Source organism: Agelaius tricolor, unplaced genomic scaffold (genome assembly GCF_023055355.1).
Source record: "Agelaius tricolor isolate 1412-34295 unplaced genomic scaffold, bAgeTri1.0.p SCAF_21, whole genome shotgun sequence".
Taxonomy (NCBI): Eukaryota; Metazoa; Chordata; class Aves; order Passeriformes; family Icteridae; genus Agelaius; species Agelaius tricolor.
The window spans coordinates 2,510,363-2,532,681 of record NW_027269281.1 but is presented as its reverse complement, the minus strand read 5'-3'; the positions used below and the strand labels follow the sequence as shown (position 1 = coordinate 2,532,681).

The window sequence follows — 22,319 nt, the reverse complement described above, 5'->3', positions numbered from 1 at the left end:
TCCTCTGAAGATCCAGTGGAAGAGGCAGCTGTTCCTCTGGGAAATCCAGTGGAGAAGCCCTGCTGGTGTTCCAGAATCTTAAGATTATATCTGGGTAGGAATGCTTGGCTCTTCCCTCTGGGCGGAGCATCTCACAATGGGATGCTATAGTTCTTATCAGTCATGCAGTGACACTCAATAGCCTGTTATCAGCAGATGTCTCCCCAGAGGGAGGATTGGTTGTGGAAGAGATAAGGAAAACTGCCCACTTAACAGAAGACAGCTGCCATACAGATGGCAAATAGAATACAATTTGCTTGGAAATCCAGGACAGGCATGCAGTGACAGGAGAAGGGGGAATTGCCTTAAGCTTAAGGAGAGGAAGTTTAGGTTAGATATTAGGAAGAGATTCTTTACTGTGCGTGTGGTGAGGCCCCAGCACAGGTTGCCCAGAGAGGTTGTGGACACTCCATCCCTGGAAGTGTTCAAGGCCAGGTTGGATAGGGTTACAAGTAACCTGGTCTAGTGGAAGGTGTCCCTGCCCATGGCAGGGAGTTAGAAGCAGGTAATCTTTAAGGTCCCTTCCAACCCAAACCATTCTATGATTATATGATAAGCTGTCGTGATCAGTTTTAAATGTTCAAATGAAAAGTTGGACTATTAACGCCACAATTTAAATGGCAGAGTTCACTATAAAAGCTGCTTTGAAAAACCTAAACCTATATATGTATTTTCAACTGCAATGTGAATTCTATAAAATATATGGCAAGGTAGCATATGATATAAAACAGCTGTATCAAAGCATGAACATATTTTTAAAAGTGAAAATTTTAGATTCTGGAATAGCATGCAAGAGGCCATTAAGCTGTGCTTTTAACTACATGCATGTGTTTATAAGTAACAGGATTCTCAGCCTGCAGTAGCAATGGGGAACTGCTGTGCTGCTACCACACTAAGATATGAGTTACTAAATCTGCACAGATCAGGAACCTGCTGACAGTTCTCCTTCACAGAACCACATTTTGTTTCAGCCCACAGGGGGCCAAGTCTTCTCAGCATTAAACCTCTCACCACTGCTGTGACCTGAATTGTTCTACTTACAGCCCACAGAATTTCACCCTTAGTGCATTACAAACCCCCTACATATATTTTCACCTGGCTGGATTTGCATGAATTTAATCATATTTATCTGTTATTAAAAGTAGAATATTATAATGCATTAAACTATTCTTTATCATTTACTGTCAAATAAGAGGGAAGAAACAGCAGTTTTAATATATTACTGTTAGATGTTGACAATTCTGATCAACTAAGGCACAACTATAGATGCTGATCAAGCCATACTTAAGTCATTGAACTACATTTACTTACAGTGCATTAGATGTATGTATTATCAGTGAAAAAAGCGAGAAGGCCAGCATAACTTAAATATTTGAATTCTAATGTGCAATCAGTGTAAAGTGTTATGAACACTGCCCCAAGGGCACAACTTCCTATACCTGTATTATGCTATTGGACAGTGGACAATCAGAATTCACTCCAGCTTCAAAATAATATACATAATGGACTATAATCATTCCAATCCCCCTGAAAATTGCATTCTGTGGCTAGTTTTTTCAGCACCTTAGTTAATTTAACTTGATTATAACTGGAAGCATCTGACTATGATTTAGGCATGCTTATTGCTGTAAAAAAATAAGCCCACTTTTGAACTTATTGTGCAAGTATTTTAATAAGATTTGCACACATCTCAAAGAATTCTATTGTATGACTCCCTGGTCTTGGAATTAATTCAGCCTTAGAAGAATCAATCAAAGAGGTTGCTGATGGTGTAAGGGACATATCTTCAGATTTTCCCTGTGCATCGCCATCTGAATCTTTTTGACAGGATCTACAGTTGCTCACAGAACCTGATCTCTGTGGAGTTGCAGTCCCAGATTTTGCTTCAGCAATTTCATCTGGGGGACAATTGGAGAGAAGAGGAAAATTAATCATAAGAACAGCAAACTTCCCTTTTTCACACTTCCAGTCTTGATTTTCTTAAATGTTGATTAATACATAAACAGCTTTTGCAACTGTATGTAGTCAATACAAAATTAAAGCTTACACATCTATCAACAGAATTAAATGTCCTTATGCAAATTATTCTTGTGCTTTGAACTGTGCTCCAGGACTATCTCATCTAGTTTAGACCAGCACTCACCACATTTTTCATGAAGTAGTTTCAGCAGCTAATAGTCAAATAGATTTAGCTTAAACTTAAAACAGAAACGTGACAGCATCAAAAGGTTAAATCAAATAACAATTTGAACATTATGTAGATGCTTTTTGATAGTATTTTATTTGCTTTCTTTCTATTTGGTTATTCATACTTTGTATTTCCTTATAATTCATTGATACATTAAATGCTAGCATCTACATCCTTCATTTTTGGAAGTTTTTCTCTTTAATATGCATTTGGGCTGCAACAGTTTACTTCTAAGATGGAAGCATTTCTACCTCATACTGAAGGTAATTTTCTGCTGAAGTATCTCTATTCTTACTTTAAATACTCAACATTAGTTTTGACCTGCACCTGTCACCAGAAAAAGTTATTTCTAAGAGAAGTTAGTGAACACAGAAGACATTGGGTGTTCACATCAAAGCTACGTTAAACTACAGTTTGCAAGAGGGATAGAGAATGGCTAGCTGTGGTGGAGGCCAAGTCAGATCAGCTTTACTGTTGGAAGAGAGATGCCAAATCCATGCCCTCGGCTTGTATTTCCTCAAGAGTTGAGGCCAGGACTGCAGCTGCCCCAGCTGCATGGCTCTAAGCAGTCATCTCCCCTTCAGCAGAAATGGCATTTGTCTTATGCTACAGTAGAGGTCAGTGCAGGAAAGGGATTAATGCCCTGTATCAAATACTACTAGATCTGAGCAAGCACTTGTATGGTTAGAAGGGACAAGGCAAGAATTGCATTGCCAAGTCAGATCAGGTTAAACTGCCATGAGACTCAGCCGTAGCCATCCTGTACTGTAATCCAGCCATGTTCCAGTAAATCCTTTTTCCATTACAGGTTTTCCTAGGCATATCATGTACACTATTGGCTATAAATTGCTTTAGTCTACTATGCTCTTAAACAAGCATTACGGCCAGTCTATATTTGCTCCTCCATTTTCAGGAAGGTATGACTTGCAGTTTGGGCTGGTTTTCACTGGAATGGGTAATTTTTTTCCTAGTAACTAGCACAGGACTATGGTTTGGATTTGTGCTGAAACAGTGTGTGAAAATACAGGGATGTTTTTGTTATTGCTAAGCAGAGCTTACACAGCATCAAGGACTTTTCTGCTTCTCATACCGCCCTGCCAGTAAGTAGGCTGGGGATGCACGAGAAGTTGGGAGGGAACACAGCTGGGACATCTGACTCCAACTGATGAAAGGGATATTCCAGACCATATGACATCATGCTCAGCATATAAAGCTGAGGGAAGAAGGAAGTGGGGGATGTTTGGAGTGATGGCATTTGTCTTCCCAAGTAACTGTTATGCATGATGGAAATGGCTGAACACCTGCCTGCCCATGGGAAGGAGCGACCAAATTTCTTGTTTTGATTTGCTTGCACATGTGGCTTTTGCTTTCTGTATTAAACTGTCTCTATCTAAACCCATGAGTTTTCTCAGTTTTACCCTTTTGATTGTCTCCCCCATTCTACCAGGGGAAAGTGAAGGAGCAGCTGTGTAAGGCTTAGTTCCCATCTGGGCTTAAACCACAACAGAGTTGTATGCTGTGATATTGTCACTCTATAAAAGTTTTTTCTACAGATCTGTCCAACTGCTTTCAAGACTTCACTTACTGAAAGTGTATGCCCATCTTAAATTTTGTCTACTCCTAGCATTGTTGGGTTGGACTTTGTTGACAGCTAAATCCCCAGCCAGCCCTTCATTCACTCTACCCTACCCTTAGTGCAATGGAGGAGGAGAATTGGAAAGACAAAAGTAAGAAAACTCATAGATAAAGAGCTTACTAAGATGAAGGAAGAAACAAAAAAAAGTCATGCAAAGGCAACCACATGCCACCTCCTATAAGCATCCTAACACCCAGCCAGTCTCCGAACAATAGCTACCTTCCCCAAACTCCCATCTACTCAGATTTTTTGCTAAGCATGACATCATATAGCATGACATCACTTTGATCAAGCCAGGTCAGCAGTTTAGGTTATGTCCCCATAAAACTTCTTATTCACCCCCAGCCTACTCATTGGGTGCACCACAGTGAGAAAACAGAAAGACTAGATACTATGCAAGTACTGTTCAGCAATAGCCAGAACACTGTTTTAGTCAGATCAAAACCACAGCACCATACCAGCTACAATGAAGAAAGTTAAATCCATCTCAGCCAGATGCAGTACAGCAATGCACAGCTAAAGTTAAATTTGCATGCCTAAATGCCAAACTTTATCTTCACTAGGAAAATATGTTCCCATACTTACTTCAGATCTAAATTAAAGTTTAAATTTGGGGGTGAGGCCACAAAACCAGTTTAGGTTGATTCAAAACTCACCTTCAACAATCCTTCCCCTTTTGCACCAGCAATATTAGTGCTGGTGCAGACACAAAATGGAGCAGTTTGAGAGTTGATATAGCTAAAAAGTGATTATTTAAGGAATGAAACAGCTAACCATCTGATCATAGGAACACTAGACAAGGAAGGAATAAAGAAACATTAATGCAGATCTAGCTTGGCTTAAACTAATAAAGGACAACACATCACTTATAAACAAGTAAGTTAAGACATGTTTGCATTTAATACTATTCCCGTTACAAGTCCATTGACTTATATAAGTCTTTACATACCATCAATGCTACGGAAGTCCAGTAAGTACGTCCTGCTATCCACCTGATACAACTGTAGACTCATTTTGGAATATGCACTTGTCACTGGATTCTTGCTTCGAACACGCAGATAATATGGATTTACAACCTAGTACACAAGAGATTTGACTTAGTAACTAGAACTGTTTTAGAAGCACTGCACATAGTTTTTCTTATTTCAAGTCACTGATGTTATTAAGTGATTTCAGGTTTACCTGATGGAGTTTTTATTACCAACAAAAACACACCAAAAAACCCTCAAACAAAACACCCTACTCAACGTATTTCCAGAGCCCCAGTAGAAAGATTAAACACGTTAGCAAGATTATTCCTGCCAGCATAAATAGCCTTCCTCCCCAAACCGTTCCTGCACAGCAAACACAAGTAGTCAGTACAGGCATAGAAGACTATTTTCCACAGCACAGGAGAAGACAGTTTCATACTTCAAGGCCATGTTATTACACAGCTCAAAAAAAATGTACTGTTGTCTGCTGTAAAGACCCTTTATTCTTTACCTTCCATTCATAATCCAGTTGTTTGATTGCTCGACAAACTTCAGACATGATATCATTTGGTCTACTCTGACTCCGTATTCCCAAGTGCCACTTGGCTCTTCTTACACCTTGGTGTTTTGACTTCTGTGGATTCAGCTCATCAAGAGTATGGCGGGGACGTGGTGCTTCAGCTTCTAAGAATGGCACTCTTTCAGGATGAGGTCGAGACAGATTGTGATCATCAAGAAAAAAATCCGGTGGGCTTGTAGCCAAGTAGAAGTCTTTGGCCTCATTCATTATTCTCCTATTATCTATAATGAGGTGATAAGCAACCACTAAAGGATCCTGATGATTTTGGCTGTACAGAAAACTTAGCACTTCTTCTTCAGTGCATTCAAACTTCTCACACACTTCTTTTAAGGCTTCATCATCAATCATGGTAGAACTATATGACGGGTCTTCAGGAAACAGGTACTTGGGAAGGTCCTGCTTAAACCATTCATGTTGTCTAGATTTAAAAATAAAATCTGAGTATATATATGCAAAGTAAGCATTTTTATTATTAAATTATTTTTAAAATAAAATTATTCTTAGTCTATACAAAAAAGATCAACAGTTGTCAATACAAGTCCCCTTCTGTGCAACACAACAGTACATAGTGAAAAGTAATCATCTCCTTCACAAGATTTTGCTAGACATTTTGCAGGAGACTGAAAAATGCCTCTTTCTTCTAAGGGTTTCAACTACCTGATTTTGAATAATATCTTTGTATAAGTCAACCAGCTTTTTATATAAATAGATGTGGTTTTGGCCTTGGGTTTGTAGTTAGAGGTAGTAAAAAGAAAAATAATTTTAGTTTTGAGATATTTTCAACTGAAATATATATGCCACCCAATCAAAGTTGTCCCTCCCCAAGTACATACATAAGAATACTTAACAAATTAAAGAAATCTTGATACTGAATATTTTTTTTAGTAGATGTTTGAACACTGAAGTCACATGCTCCCCACCCCCAACAAGCTGCCTATGAGTTTCCATTCAGAAAACCCCTGCTGTCTCTTCAAGCCTTAAAGAGTTGAGGGAAGGCTACAGAAGAGTTGATCTGTACCTCTTTACTAGTGTATCCATAGGCTAAGAGTGAAAAGGAAATATATAGAAGGAACCAAATACTTAGGTTGCCCAATCATACAAAAATAAATAATTTTGTGTGCCTAGAGTAAGCTGTTTAACTAGTCATAGGATACGATATGATGCTAATTTTATAAGTATTCTATTCTAGAGCATAAAGAATTGCTACAGATTTAAGAGCAGTTATATTGATCAAGCTCTAGTCAGTATGAGCCTGAGAACATGCCTCAGCACAACTGAATTGAGCAAAATGTACTTGCATCATATGAAAGCAATTAACTTAGAAGTAGAAAAAGTTTTTCCTATATGATTATAAAGCACAGCTCTAGCTGAATAACTGAATATTTTGTCACTATTTGTTACAGTGGGCCTCTTTCTTTGCATGCACATACCACTAGAAAAATTAAGGGAGTCAATTAAAGTCAAAATTTTATCTTTTAAACTGAGATGATGTTTCATAGCTAACAAGACAAAATTGTTTAGGATTCAAAAATCCATCCATGCTCTGTAGTCAACAATTTTCAACATCTTTTTTCATATCACTTCTCTTTTGGACTTATTTAACATGACTTAGATGAAGGGATAGGAACTTAGCTTAAGTTTTACAATGTTTAGTTCTCAGTGCTTTGATTTCTGCAAGGCTTCTCAATGACTTCTATGCCTCAGTCTTCAACAGCAAGTGCTCCAGCCACACCCCCCCAAGTTAAGCAAGGGAGTGGGAGAATGAAGACCCTAAGCCTACTGTAGAAAAATATCAGGTTCAAGACTATGTAAAGAACCTGAATGTGCACAAGTCCATGGGACCCAATGAGATTCATTCATGGGTCCTGAGGGAGCTGGCAGAGAAAGTTGCTAAGCCACTATCCATCATTTTTGAAAAATCGTGGCAGTCAGGTGAACTTCCCAAGGACTGGAAAAAAGGAAATGCAATTCCCATTTTTAAAAAGGGGAAAGCAGAAGACCCAGGGTACTACAGCCCAGTCAGTCTCACCTCTGTGCCAGGCAAGATCATGGAGCAGATTCTCCTGGAAATTATGCTAAGGCACATGGAAAACAGAGGTGATTGTTAACAGCCAACATAGCTTTATAAAAGGGAAATCATGCCTGACAAATTTGGTGACCTTCTGTGACAGGGCTACAGCATTGGTAGATAGGGCAGAGCAACTGGCATCATCTGCCTGGACTTGTGCAAAGTGTTTGACACTGTCCCGCATGACATCCTTGTCTCCAAATTGGAGAGACATGGATTTGATGGATGGCCCACTCGGTGGATAAAGAACTGGCTGGTTGCATGCAAAGAGTTGGGGTCAACAGCTCATTGTCCACATGGAGACCAGTGATGAGTGGTGTCGCTCAGGGGTGGGTACTGGGGCCAATACTGTTCAACATCTTTGTCGACAACATGGACAGTCGGATTGAGGGCACCCCCAGCAAATTTGCTGACACCATCGAGCTGTGTGGTGCAGTTGACACAATGGAGAGAAAGGATGCCATCTAGAGGGACTTTGACACGCTTGAGAAGTGGGCCTGTGTAAACCTCATCAAGTTCAACAAAACAAAGTGCCAAGTCCTACACCTGGGTCAAAGAAATACCAGGTACACCTACAGGTTGGGCAGAGAAGTGATTGAGAGCAGCTCTGCAGAGAAGGACTTGGGGGTGATAACTAATGAAAAATTCACCATGAGCTGGCAGTCAGCACTCACAGCCCAGAAAGCCAATGGAATCCTGGGCTTCATCCAAAGGAGCATGGCCAGCAGGGTGAGGGAGGTGATTCTCCCCCTCTGTTCTGCTCTTGTGAGACCCTACCTGGAGTACTGCATTCAGGTCTGGTGTCCCCAACATAAGGACATGGATTTGTTGGAGCAAGTCCAGAGAAGGGAGACTAACTTGATAAGAGGATTGGAGCACCTTCTCTATGAAGACAGGCTGAGAAAGTTTGGGCTGTTCAGCCTGGAGAACTCATAGCACCTTCCCCTATCTGAAGGAGCCTACAGGGAAGCCAGAGAGGGACTCTTTGTTCAGAACTGTAGTGATAGGACAAGGAGTAATGGGTACAAATTGAAAGAGGGGAAACTTAGGTTAGATATTAGGAAGAAATTCTTTATTGTGTGGGTGGTCAGGCACTGGGACAGGTTGCCCAGGAGGTTGTGGATGCCCCATCCCTGGAAGTGTTCAAGGCCAGGTTGGATAAGGCCTTGAGCTATAGAGAGTAAGACAGAGAGTACAGTGGAACTGATAAAGGAGCCTGATATCTTAGGCCTGATTGAGCAGAAACCATAGGCGAGACAGACACAGATCTCTGGTGTAGAAGTGACCAAGAGACATGTTGTGAAACTTTGTGATAAGATAATGATTACCAGGTAACGGATGTCATGTGTAACCAATAGGAAATTGTTACCAAAAATAGAACCCTATATAAGTGTCATACAAGTCAACCCTATATAAATACTTTGTATTCTCAATAAAAATCGGCTTCTGATTCAAGTTCAGATGTCCCTGTCTCTCCATCGCCAATAATTGGTAGCCCCATGTGAGGAGCAAGAACCAGCCTATCTGGCTGCAGTCAGCGAGCCCCTCAGAACTGAGAGTGCTAGTGCAAGAACCGGGAGCAGGCCCAAAATAATCTCTCCACGAAGAAGGAGGTGAGCCAGGGGGAACATAGGACAAAGCATGTCTAAAGAAAGAGGCGTTTTTAAACTAATGCTTGCTTTGCTTGTAAAACATGTCAAGTCCTTGCCAAAGCTGGACTTGAAACTCATTCTAAAATGGGTGGCTGTTAAACGTTCTGACATCGCTGACTCCACTATTTTTACAAGTGCTGTTTGGGATGATGTGGGAGTTAAGCTCTATGATTTAGCCACTACAGGACACAAGCTGGCAATGTGTATGCTCCCATCCTGGAGAATGATTTTTGAGACATTGAAAAAGCAAGAGCAGTCTCAGGCTGTATCCTCTGCAGATACCGCTGGCCTCCTACCCCACTCTGACTCTCCCTACCCACTTGAAACTGGTGCCCCTCATACTGAAGAGTGGCTGCAGCCATCAACCTCCCCTCTGCCCAGATAAAGGAGGGGAAGGCATCCTGTCTCACGGTTGTTAACAGCCTAGATTGCTACTTGCGGCTCTAGCAGTGAGGAGGACAGGGACCCCATCGATCTGGGACCTTCAGATTATGAGACTGATCTATTCCCTCTTGACCCTCATGATAACTGGATGCGGTTAAAGAAAAAGGCTCTTAAGGAGGGAGATTTTGATATCGCAGCAAAAATAGTCACGCCGGTCAGGCTTTGCGGCGCCAGGGGAAACAACCCACAGTGGGAACCCCTCGCTATTCGGAAATTAAGGGACTACGCCACACGGCTACAGAACACGGGCTAGGGTCTCTCTATTTTGTTAATCTTTAACAGTCTACATTGTCAACTCATCCTATGACCCCCTCATGATTTAAAGGGACTGGCGAAAGTATTATTAACCCCAACTCAGTATGCTATTTTTGATGCTTAGTGGAAGAAGGGGTTAGAAGTTTTGCTTGTAAGGTATGTAGGGCATACAAACCAGAATATCACAGCCCTCATGATTGACCACCTGGCTGGGGAAGGGGCTCACTCAGACCCTGTGGGGCAAGCCCGCATTCCTAGAGAAGCCCTTGAGGGCATTACTGAAGCTGCGTGTATCACATTTTTAAAGGTTCCCAATGCTGCGACCCCCCAAAAAGTATTTACTACTGTAAAGCAAGGACCAGATGAATCTTATATGCAATTTATTGACGGCTTAAAACAAGCTTGTGAAAGACAAATTGAGAATGACATTGTCAGAGAGGTGTTGCTTTTAAAATTAGCTGTTGAAAATGCTAATGAGGACTGTAAAAAACTGCTTAAGTCCTTGCCTAAGGAGGAACCCACCCTGCTGGAAATGATTGAGGCATGTAATTGCCTCGGCACACTTCAGCATACAGCAACAGTTACTTATGAGGCTGTGGGGGCTGGTATAGCTAATGCCTTTGCAGCTTTGAAGATTATGCCAGGGGACCCACAAACATGCTTCGGGTGCAAAAAATCTGGGCATTTGAAAAAGGACTGTTTCCAAAAGGGGGAGGCCAGATCCAAAGCTCACAGTATTTGCCCTCAGTGCCATAAAGGAAGGCATTATGCTAATCAATGTCATTCCAAGTATGATTTTGAAGGGCATCCGATATCAGGAAACTGGAGCTGAAGAACGGGGTGGCACCGCGCACAGACACAAATGCCCCAGTGGATGCCTCAGAGCAGAACACAGCAAGCCTCAGCCCAGCCACCGCCACAAGCAGCCTTTGCCGGACCGTTGCCGATTTACAACCCGCCACACCAGGAAGCACTGGACTGGACCTGGCAACCTCCATCACAGTAACGTTACTTGATTCATCTGTTCATTTGCTTCCCACAGGAGTTTTTGGACCACCAGGGCAGCGTATGCATGCATTGCTTTTAGGTTAGTCATCCACCTCTTTGATGGGGCTGTTTGTTCTCTCTGGGGTTATAGACTCTGACTCTGACTATGAAATTATGATTATGGCCTGGACACCTCAACCACCTTGCACCATTCCCCAAGGAACTCGAATAGTTCAATTGATTTTACTTCCCCAAACCATGAGCATACCATTCACAGACGTAATGCTATAAGGGGAATTTGAGTCTACTGGGACACCCAAGTATGCTGGGTACAACCTATATTAGAACAATGCCCCACATGCCGATGTACCCTGACATTAAATGGACAAGAGATAACACTTGTCAGTCTCATAGACACAGGGGCTGATGTTACAGTTATCTCTCAAGCTAAATGGCCCTCACAATGGTCCCTTGCTGAAGTGCCTCAGGCACTTTCAGGCATTGGAGGGAGCAGCTACAGGTATCAAAGCTGGCACTTGATATAGATCAAAGGCCCTGAGGGACACCTCACCTCAGTCAAATCATTTGTGTTACCAGTGCCGATGGTGCTATGGGGGAGGGATGTTCTCTACCAATGGAACTTTAGAATTCAATCAGATTTTTAATGGGGGCCATTGAAGCACAAAACACTTTAAAACCAACCTGAAAAACAGAAAATCCAGTTTGGGTGGATCAATGGTCCCTACCATTGCAAAAACTGTGTGCATTAATGGAGTTGGTCCAACAACAACTCCAGAAAGGACATATTGTCCCTTCTACCAGTCCTTGGAATTCTTCTGTGTTTGTTATCAAAAAACAAACTGGCAAGTGGCGTTTACTCCATGATCTTCAAAAAATTAACGCAGCTATGGAGGACATGGGGGCATTACAGCCTGGTCTCCCACCTCCTACCACGATCCCCCAAAACTGGCACTTGACTGTTATTGATTTAAAAGATTGATTTTTTTATATTCCTTTACATCCTGATGATGCTCCTAAATTTGCCTTTTCAGTTTTAACCACAAACATGCAGGTTCCCTTACAGTGATAGCACTGGGTTGTTTTACTTAAAGGCATGAAAAACTCCTGTACTATTTGCCAGTGATATGTTGCTAAGGTCCTCAAACATGTTCGTCAACAAATGCCTAATATTCTTTTTTATCATCATATGTTCTTGTAGCAGCTGAAGAACAGGAAGTCATGGAGAAAACCTTAGCCCTTGTCACATAAGCTGTAAATCAGGCAGGGCTTTGCATAGCTCCCGAAAAGGTACAAAAACACCTCCCATGGAGGTATTTGCGGTGGCACATTGGAGTCCATTCAATTTCCCCCCAAGCTCTGCAAATTCAGATAAACATTCGCACCTTACATGATGTGCAAAAACTTTTGGGAGCAATCAACTGGGTGGCTCCTTGTTAGGAATTTCAAATGCAGAGCTAAGTCCTTTGAATTGCTAAAATAAGACTCAGACCTTTTATCACCTAGGTAACTTTACAAGCTCAGCAGGTGCTGCAATGCATATCTGATGCCTTAGTACGCCAACAAGCTGAACACTGGGCATCTGAACTGCCTTTCTTTTTAATAATTTTGCGTCCGGCAAAAAGGCCCCACACTTTGATTTATCAATGAGACTCCAAGGCACCAGACCCTTTGCTTATCATTGAATGGATTTTTTTTACCAGACCAAATGACCAAAACCATCAGTACTCAACATGAAATGATGGCCCAATTAGTTGTTAAGGTCTGACAAAGACTCACTTCTCTTGAGGGAGTGGAATTTTCCACTATTTTCCTACCTCTTACCACCTTTAATTAGAATTGGATATTTCAGGAATCAGAGGATGTTCGGATGGCCTTTGCCGAATTCAGTGGACAAATCTCAATACATCCTCCAAAACATAAGCTTTTAATACCTCTATTTCAATTGATAGAAAAACCAAAGAAGAGTGAGGTTCCACTTCAAGCTTTAACAGTATTCATAGATGGTTCTGGTCGCTCTCATAAATCAGTGGTAATATGGAGAGATCCCTCTTCTAGTGACTGGAGAGCAGATGTATCCACAATTGAGGGGTCCCCCCAAATTGTTGAACTTGCTGCTGTTGTCAGAGCTTTTCAAAAATTTTCTGTTCCTTTTAATGTGGTTACAGATTCAGCTTATGGTGCAGGAATCGTGATGAGAGCAGAGGCATCAGAGAGGTTGAAAATTCACAACTTTTTAATTGGTTGCAGCTCCTTGTTTTTTTCTTATAAAATAGAACGTCTCCTTACTTTGTTATGCATATTCGATTGCATATAGACCTTCCCGGATTTTTGGCTGAAGGGAACAGGCAAGCTGACCTTTGAACAATGCCTGTACTACAAACTGTTCTACCTAATAAGATAGAACAGGCTAAATTGAGCCATTCTTTTTTTCACCAAAATGCTGCTGCTTTGCTTTGACACAGTCATTACCAAAGCCCAAGCTTCAGCAATTATTGCTGTTTGTCCCAATTGCCAAAGGTGTTCTTTTCCCTCTGTTGCAGGAGGTCCTAATCCCAGAGGGCTTCAGAGCCTTCAAATCTGGCAGTCCGACTTTACCCATTTTTCTGAATTTGGTCGCTTAAAATACATTCATTCTTCTATTGATATCTTTTTTGGTGCTCTTTTTGCATCAGCCCATTCAAGGGCAACAGCTAAAGATGTCTGTAGACACTTCACTGCTGTTTTTGCATCTCTTGGTATACCATCTGAAGTAAGGACAGACAATGGACCAGCTTATACTTCCCATCAAGTTACTACCATTTTTGCCTTGTGGGGAATTATGCACAAAACAAGTATTCCTCATTTCCCAACAGGCCAATCTATCATTGAACAGGCTTATGGCTCCCTCAAGCATCTCTTAAGTCAACAGAAGGGGGAACCGGAGATGGCATCCCTGCCGAGAGACTACAGAAAGCCCTTTATGTTTTCAACTCTTTGCATTGTTCTTTGATGGACCCCAACCCACCGATTGTTCGACATTTTAATTGTAATTTACAATTGCAACAAAAGGAAAAACCCCCTGTTTTAGTGAAGGATCCAGAATCCAGTAAAATATTGGGGCCTTATCCTTTGGTCACCTGGGGTAGAGGTTTTGCTTGTGTCTCCACAGAGAATGGTCCCAAGTGGATTCCAGCAAAGAATGTGAAGCTGTTTACAGAACCTTTGACTGCATCACCAGAAGATTCACCTTTAACACCAACATCAGAGGAGAATCCTTGTGAACAGGACCTCGCCACATCAGCACCTGTTTGACCTATGCAAATGTGTTGAATATGGGATACTGTGGTACTGCACATCTCATAAAAGGCAAGGTGCTTGCTGTCAATGTGATCCAACAAGAAGCAGCAGAAATAACACACAAATTCAATGATTAGTGTGTGGGTATAAGTTTGATCTACCTGAACAATTGGAAATTACTCCAAACCAGTGGCTTATTCCTACTGAGAATAAGGATAAATTATGACTTCCTGAATACTATGGTATTTACTGGGAATTGTTTCTAGTGCTCAGACATGGCCTGTTAACCAACCTAAAACAGATGTTTGGGTAACCTTGGTGAATGTTACAGGACAAGATATGTTGTGTTTGGCCACTGCATCCCCTGATAATCCTTTTTCAACGTGCCTTGCTGCTCTGCCCTTAGACAATTGGCCTTGCCTGAGTCAGGCAAATACAATGTTGCAAAACAGCAATCATGCCTGGGATCAATGGACCCCTTATTTTCCCTGGTGTCCCTTGAGCCTCAAGAGTTAGAACTTCTGGGCTCAGTGAAAATGGATCTTTGTAAAAGGTTTAATTATTCTGGGAAAAATCAGTCTAAGGCTTGGGCTGTTTCCCCTCATGAACCTGTGTATAAAAATGCGAGCGCATGGTGTAATTATACATCCAGGATTATTTCTTGCTCAACCAATGCTCCATTACTTTTACCTTCTGGAGTATTTTTAATTTGTGGGGATTTGGCTTGGCCTGCCATCCCATTGCATAATAAAAGGAAGACCATGTAGCCTTGGGCAATTATCCCTTTTAACCCCAAACACGTCTGTGATTTTTTGTCACGGTACGATAGGTTGGATTCAAACCTATATAGAGGACCCTCAGCCAACCCTGTTCAAGCTTAGATGCAGGCACACCACTGGCCAGAGATCTAAGCGGGGAGAGATCTCAACCCATCAGCTGTTTTAACACGGGACTTTCAAACCCCCGTATAAAGAGTCTTCCATAATAAACCACTGCTGTTTGTCTCATGATCTTCCGAGAGTTCATGTCATTTGTCTGTCTCTGACCATGACCTCACGTAACACGTGGTGCTCCTGTGTGAGGACACAGCCATCTCTGTGTACTGTGCAGGGGAGACAAAAGCAGCATAGGAGCCAGAGAAGCTGGAAGAGCTGAAAAAAAAAACCCAAATGGCATAGGAGCCAGAGAAGCTGAAAAAGCTGAAAAATAGAAGAAAAACCCCACTGAAGAAATCGTGGCTTTGTCTCTGTGCAGGATCATCCAGTTATGAAGGTATGGAAACTTCTTGAGGAATGGGACATCGATTATGATGAAGAGGCATCATTAGCTTTAATAACGTGGGCTAAGAACCACGGATTGGACACAACTAAAGAGGCTGCCCTTGATTTGAATACTTGGGCGCAAACTGGCCAATTTATAATTCAAGCAGCTTCCAGAGGTGATGAAAGCCCAATAAAACTTATAAAGCCCTGGAAACTTATTTTAGATTTGATGAGCATTGCAGTAAAGTGGAAAAATTATAAGAAAAAGGCCTCATAATATCAGGCCTGCTCTGTTAGCCTGTCATTTCTTCTAAGGGAAGCTAGCACTTTGCAAGTTCCCATGTGAAAGCAATCCTGGTGTGAGCAGTTCGTTAGCATAACAATCTATTCCTGCATGAAAAAACAACTAGCCACCTCTATGAATTGTTTTTACACCGTTAGAAAAATGAAAACTATCTCTCACAAACAACTTTTCCTGCATGTACACACTGGGGGTTTGAGTGACCAGTCAATACAGGATAACAACTTGTTACTAACCAATAAAAGTAATTGGCAAGAAAGCTACCAACCAATTGGAGTCACACATGAGGTCTGTAAAACTGTATAAAACCGAGTTACGTGAATTTAGAAGGGGCTTTTTTCCACCATGAAGAAAATGGAGTTGGCGTGATTAATTCCCATAGATGAGACTGTTAAATACCGGGGCACATGGTGAGGAGTGGGCACCAGAGGCGTTAGTGGGGGAGTTGGGCACCCTTCCAAGCCCACAGATGATGTGGCTGGATGAAATGGTCACCCTGTGGAGCTCTGCCGTCCTGTGCGGCTGCGTCACCCTGAATGTGCCCCCTGCACCAGCACCGTACCCTGGCAAGCCACTTTCCACAACCCCCACACGTGGCAGTGCTCCGGTGCACGGACAAACTGCGTCAGGCAACAACGAGCCAGATTGTGCGATCGCTCCACGTGGCAGGGCCTCAGCGTGTTTCCACTGTGCAACAGAGGGGGGCGGCAGAGCTCAGAGTGGCAGCAATTCTGCGGTGGCCAGTGGGGCCCCAGCAGCAGGTGGAACCACAGCAAGCAGCGAAGGTGCGCCCGTGCAAGATGCTGGGCAGTGCTGGAACACCCTGTGCCCGCGCCACGGGGATGCAGTGTGGTGCCAGAACGCCCTGTGCCCACGCTGTGGGGGTGCTGTGCAGCACTAGAGCACCCAGTGTCCACGCCATGGGGCTGATGTGCTGGGTCAGACCACACCGCCATCTTGGCTGAGCATCCTGTGACCATGACGCAGCTCCATGCGGCTCCCGGGATCACTCCCTCACCACCGGAGCTGCCCACGCCCATCATCACCATGGAAATGCCTGGACCGTCCCTGCCTGGAGCTGATTGGCTCAGCCCACAAACTGCGCTCACAGTCCCAGCTCTGCTGGTCATGCCTGCTGCTGCAACACAGGGATGGGGCCCGAGATGATGTCACTAGAAATGCCTGGATGTTGGCACTACATCACACCCGGAAATGCACCAAAACCAGGAAGTCCCAGCACTACGATGCTCCTAGCCCAGCACGTGTCGCTGCCATTGCACCATCACACCTACAGCCAAAGTTCTAACAACCCGAAGAAGCCCTTGCAACCCTGCCGACAACAGCTCCAGCCTCTCTGATGTTCCGAGCAGAAACCATCCCCACTCGTGACCTGGTAATCTTCTGGATGGAGGTAAAACAAAAAGCGATAGAATGTGGGGATATAGAGGGGGCTGAACTAATTTTTGTACCCATGTATTCACCATCATCAGAGGACTAGCAGTGAGAGGGGGAGCAATTGCAGCATTCCCAGTTGTATTAGGTAATGGGACAACACCCGACAAATACGTGCCCTTTAATTGGCAAATCCTTTCAGAGCTATGCCAACTGGCTGTTAAACACAGGTTAGGGTCACCTGCTGTTGCAAATAGGCTTTGATTTATAACTGCTAGTGAATTAACCCCCTATGATACGAAGCAAATTGCAAAATTACTCTGTACTGCAGTGCAATATATGATGTTTGAATCAGCCTGGATGTCTTATGCAGAAGACCAGGGACTGCAAAATTCAAGAGCTTCGCAGCAGGACCCATGTTTTGGGTCAGGGATTTCTCAACTTATGGGACTGCCCCCCATGGAAGACCCACAAACCCAAGCACGCCTGGACCCCTTAATCCTAGCCCAAGCAAAGGACTTAGCAATGCGAGCTCTAACAAAAAGTACAAATATGTCTGTGTCTACCCAAAGTTATTCAAGTATAAGATAAAACCCCAACAAACTATATATGCGGTTCATAGAACAATTGCAAGATGCTATGAAAAAACAGATAGCAAACAGAAAAGCAAGGAGCCAATTAATACTACAGTTAGCACAAGATAATGCAAATGAAGACTGTAGAAAGATAATAGATGCATTACCTAAAGAGAATCCATCCCTAGAGGATATGATAAATGCATGTCCTAAGGTTGTGACTGGATCTCACAACATGGATATGTTAGCTAATACTATTACAGCTGCTGTTAAACAAACTCCCCATTGCTACAGATGTGGACAACAAGGCCGTGTGAAGGTAAACTGGTCGCACCAGTCCATACCACAGGGGACATTTCAAAGACAGCCCCAAATGTACTGGACTCAGGTAGTAAGTGATCAAAGACCTAATATGGTCTGTCCTGCCCTACGTCCTGCCTGAGCCCACAAGCAGCATCCTCCTGACGGCCTGTGTAAGAGATGGTCCGAAGTTTCCCTCTTTTGCCCCACGACTGTCACAAGGACAGAGACTAAGACCCTGAAGACCGTGACTGGAGTTCTGGCCTGGTTGAGGTAGATGCTCACCAAGCGATTGTTTGCAGGTGTGCTTGCTGTGTCACCACAGTCTTACACCTGCTTCACGCTACCCGCTCATCACAATAGCCCATGAATTTCCCCACCTCTTGGCCAGATGCCACCCGCTTTGGAGAAAGTCTGACTTTCTAGGGTAACTTTGGTGATCCCCCACAGAAAATCCCTCATCTGCCTGACGACCACCATGATGGATGGAGGATTGAAGGCCCCTCCCAAGGACTGAGACTGAGACCCTTATAATTCCAACACAGGGGCACTGGCCTGACTGAAGTGGGATGTTTGCAAAGTGTTGCCTGCAGATGTGTTCTCTGGACCAAGAACAATGGGTCCCGCTCACTGCTGAAATTGACTTGCCCTGCTTCGGAACATGGACTGTCTGTACCCGTTTTTCAATAGACTTATTTCTCCATTGTCTTTTACCTATTCCCCCCTTGTCAGAGGACTATAATAGACCCCTGAGTTAACCAAGACTTTGAGATTCTCCCCAACGCAACAAGACGGATCTGTTGGCTGGACCACGAGGATTTCATCTCTCTGTTGGTAGCTATTCCTCCCCTCTTTCTCTCTCTCTCTCTATCCTTTATCTCCTTTCTAATCCTTCTATTGCATTTGCTGTGGGTACTCAATAAAAGGTGCATTTGTTTTGATTAATACTGAAATCCCCTCTGTGTTGTTTTTGCACTCTGAGATCAGTTAACGAACCATCACGACCCCTGCTTGTACTAGTGGATCCTGACAGCCTGTCAACAAACATTGTGGAGCCATGTGTGGAACAGTGATGGAAACAACTTGTTTATCTACCTCATGGAAATCTGGGACTATTGAAGTGACAATTCATTTAAGGACTTTCTTTGTTTACAGATTGTTTTTCTGTTTACAAACTGTTTTTCTGATAATTGGGTTTTTCTAATGGTTCTATGGGTTAAATGGTTTCTTAGTGTTAGAGTTAAGTTGTAACTTGTACCTATAAGTAGTTAACCTTTGGCATGTTAGCCTGAAGGATTGTGATCTCGCCTAACAGCTCCTGGAAGTGAGTACTACAACTCCAGTGGTACGTGGGACAGATCGCTGGCTGAGGGGAGCTAGGTTTGTCAAATCCGGTGGAAAACCTCATTCAAATTAGACTCATGCTGTCTTCTGTCACCCTGTCTGCAAAGGGCCCTTGCAGGTAGGATAACAGACAACATTTTACATTTTTTATTAAAAAGGAAAGGAGGAATTGTCACAGTACAATAGGTTGGATTCAAACCTATACAAGGGACCCTCAGCCAACCCTGTTCAAGCTTAGATGCAGGCACACCACTGGCCAGAGATCTGGGCAGAGAGAGATCTCAGTCAATCAGCTGTTTTAACACGGGACTTTCAAACCCCCCATATAAAGAGTCTTCCATAATAAACCGCTGCTGTTTGTCTCATGATCTTGGGGGAGTTTGTGTTGTTTGTCTGTCTCCAACCACAACCTCACATACCAATTTTTCAGCATAAATATCCCTCTAAAGTTAAGCGAACCTTACATGCTTTTGACAAAGATTGTGATGACCGGTTTGATTTTTGGTATAAAGGACAGCAATGGGCAGCATCGTTTTTCCCCCTGGTGTAGCAGCAAGAAAAGTTTTAGGATTACTTAACGAATTAGGTTATTGGCTAGCTAGACAAACTAATGCTATGTCCTTAGCATTAACAGGACTTTTAGCTGATGTCGATTCTATTAGACATGCTACATTGCAAATTAGGGCAGCGATAATTTTTTTGCTTTTAGCACAAGGACATGGATGTGAGGAATTCAATGGAATATGTTGCATGAAGCTGTCCGACCACTCTCAATCAATCCATGCAAGCATTCAAGCCCTGAAAGAGGGTGTAAACAAACTGCAAGTAGATGATGGATTTGATTGGCTAGGTAGACTTCTGGGGGATTGGGGACTTGGTGGATGGATAAGAAATTTAATTAAAATAGGCTTATATGTATTAGGCATTATATTATGTATTGTTATGGTTATTCCTTGTATTTTACAGTGTGTGAAAAAACTAATAGACAAGTCACTTGAGTGTATTTTTAGTTGAAAGGAAAGGGGGAGGTATAGACAATAAGAGAGAGTACAATGGAACTGATAAAGGAGCCTGATATCTTAGGCCTGATCAAGCAGAAACCATAGGAGAGACAGACACAGATCTCTGGTGTAAAAGTGACCAAGAGATATGTTGTGAAACTTTGCGATAAGATAATGATTACCAGGTAACAGATGTCATGAAGAATGTGTAACCAATAGGAAATTGTTACCAAAAATAGAACCCTATATAAGTGTCATACAAGTCAACCCTATATAAACACTTTTTATTCTCAATAAAAATCGGCTTCTGATCCAAGTTCAGATGTCCCTGTCTCTCCATTGCCAATATTAAGCAACCTGGTCTAGTGGAAGGTATCCCTGCCCATGGCAGGGGGGTTGAAATTAGATGATCTTTAAGTCCCTTCCAACCGTTTAACATTCTATGAAACTACTTTCCATTTTAATGAAGTAGTAAGGGATATATGTAACACATTTTTTGTTTTACTGAAAGAACAAAAACATTGCTAACTTAAAAACTTCCATTCCTAAATGAGGAAGCATCTTCACTAAGGTAGTATTTCAGAGCTCTCTCCTTAGAGCTTCTTACAAATAAAACAGGAATACCTAACTCTGCTATTGCATGAAGCTACCTTTTTTTTAATTCTACCCACTGTTCACTTGTCAAAAAGTGGTCACCCTCTCCATAATTCTATCTTGAAATCTGGAGTCCATTATGTCTATCTCTATCTGCAGTCTTAAACTTATCAGTATTCTATGTAGCAATTGTCACTCATATACAGGTTCGTGGCAGGGTTTTCAAGCTAGAATAGTGAGTGCCATCTTATACATGGAATATTCAACCTCAATAGATTATTTTGCTGAGTCTGCAGAAATATTAATAAAAGCAATAGTTATCAGGTTAAAGAGTCATAACTTCCCCTCAGACATTTACCATACAAAACAGCAGTTCAAATCAGCAAATATTTTTCTTGCCCAGAGAAGTCAATACCGTACAGTTTTTGCAAACCATTCTGCAGGTAAACAGGCTTGATTTAGCACTCTTAAATGTAGAATTTCACAGAATTTTTATATGCAACATATATATTTGTTCTACTCTGACCACCAGTAGATACTTCATTGGCCACAGGAGATCAGAGCCAGAGCTAAAGCCAAAAAAACAGAAGTTGAATTTTTCATCTCAGACTATAAACCAGGGACAAGCTATATAAATTATTTCTTTGTTCTGCATATTTTCATTAAAATTAACATTCCAGCCTCCTCTGATCAGATATCAGTTAACATTTTACCTAATGTTTCTGATTGTTGCTCTCTTCATTGGATCTACTTGCAGCATGTGTTTCAGAAGACTAGATACAGATGGATTCAGGTATTGAGGGGTATAAAAGATACCATCACATATCTTCTTAAAAAGGGTTGGCACATGATCATCATCAAATGGAAGTGTTCCACATAACAAAGCATAGAGAATAACTCCACTGCTCCAAATATCTACTTCTGGACCTGCATATAATCTGGGAAAAAAAGTTAAATATTAGCAATTTGTGCTTAATACATTTAAATAGATTTTTTTCCTACATTCTTAAATTGTATCATGTTAATCAAGAGTATATGAACTTTGGACAACTAATCTGCACTCACTATACCATTCAGTACTATGCCTTGAACTCGTGTCTTTCCTCTTCACATATGTAACAGAAACTAGAAAAGTACTTTGTTTTCCTCTCTATTGCATAAAAATAATCCACAGATACAATTTAAGATAATGGCAAACTGAAAGAAACTTGCAGCTACTACCAAGAAAGCCCATGTTATACATCGCTGTCACTATTTGAGTGCAATCTATGTAGTCATCTAGCCTCCAAGCCTTGGAGGCTAAGAAGTTTAAGACAAGTCCACATAGCAGAACTTGCCACATCTTCTATGCTACTGCATGAATAAAACATACATTTGGCCTCCAGTCAGCAAAAGATATTAGGGTAGTGAGCTGAAAGCAGCATATTTGACAA

At 42.2% G+C, this 22,319-nt stretch overlaps 1 protein-coding gene across 1 annotated transcript; it reads right to left on the bottom strand.

Moving 5' to 3' along the window:
- Nucleotides 1-1,436: 1,436 nt before the first annotated feature.
- Nucleotides 1,437-21,696, bottom strand: LOC139598919 (5'-AMP-activated protein kinase catalytic subunit alpha-1-like). Its single transcript, XM_071445855.1, has 4 exons — nucleotides 21,600-21,696; nucleotides 5,346-5,832; nucleotides 4,813-4,939; nucleotides 1,437-1,937 (listed from the first exon to the last, which is right to left on the bottom strand). Exons 1-4 carry the CDS (start codon nucleotides 21,644-21,646, stop codon nucleotides 1,693-1,695), a joined length of 906 nt encoding a protein of 301 aa, XP_071301956.1. The 5' UTR covers nucleotides 21,647-21,696; the 3' UTR covers nucleotides 1,437-1,692.
- Between the last annotated feature and the right edge of the window lie 623 nt (nucleotides 21,697-22,319).

Bases quoted from the DNA above. Each gene is read 5' to 3' on its own strand.
- LOC139598919 (XM_071445855.1), bottom strand. From the start codon at position 21,646: ATGCTGCAAGTAGATCCAATGAAGAGAGCAACAATCAGAAACATTAG. The intron at 5,833-21,599 runs GTAAAATGTTAA...TTTTAAATCTAG, and splicing joins GCAACAATCAGAAACATTAG to ACAACATGAATGGTTTAAGC. The intron at 1,938-4,812 runs GTATGTAAAGAC...ATTGTCCCCCAG, and splicing joins GGACTTCCGTAGCATTGATG to ATGAAATTGCTGAAGCAAAA.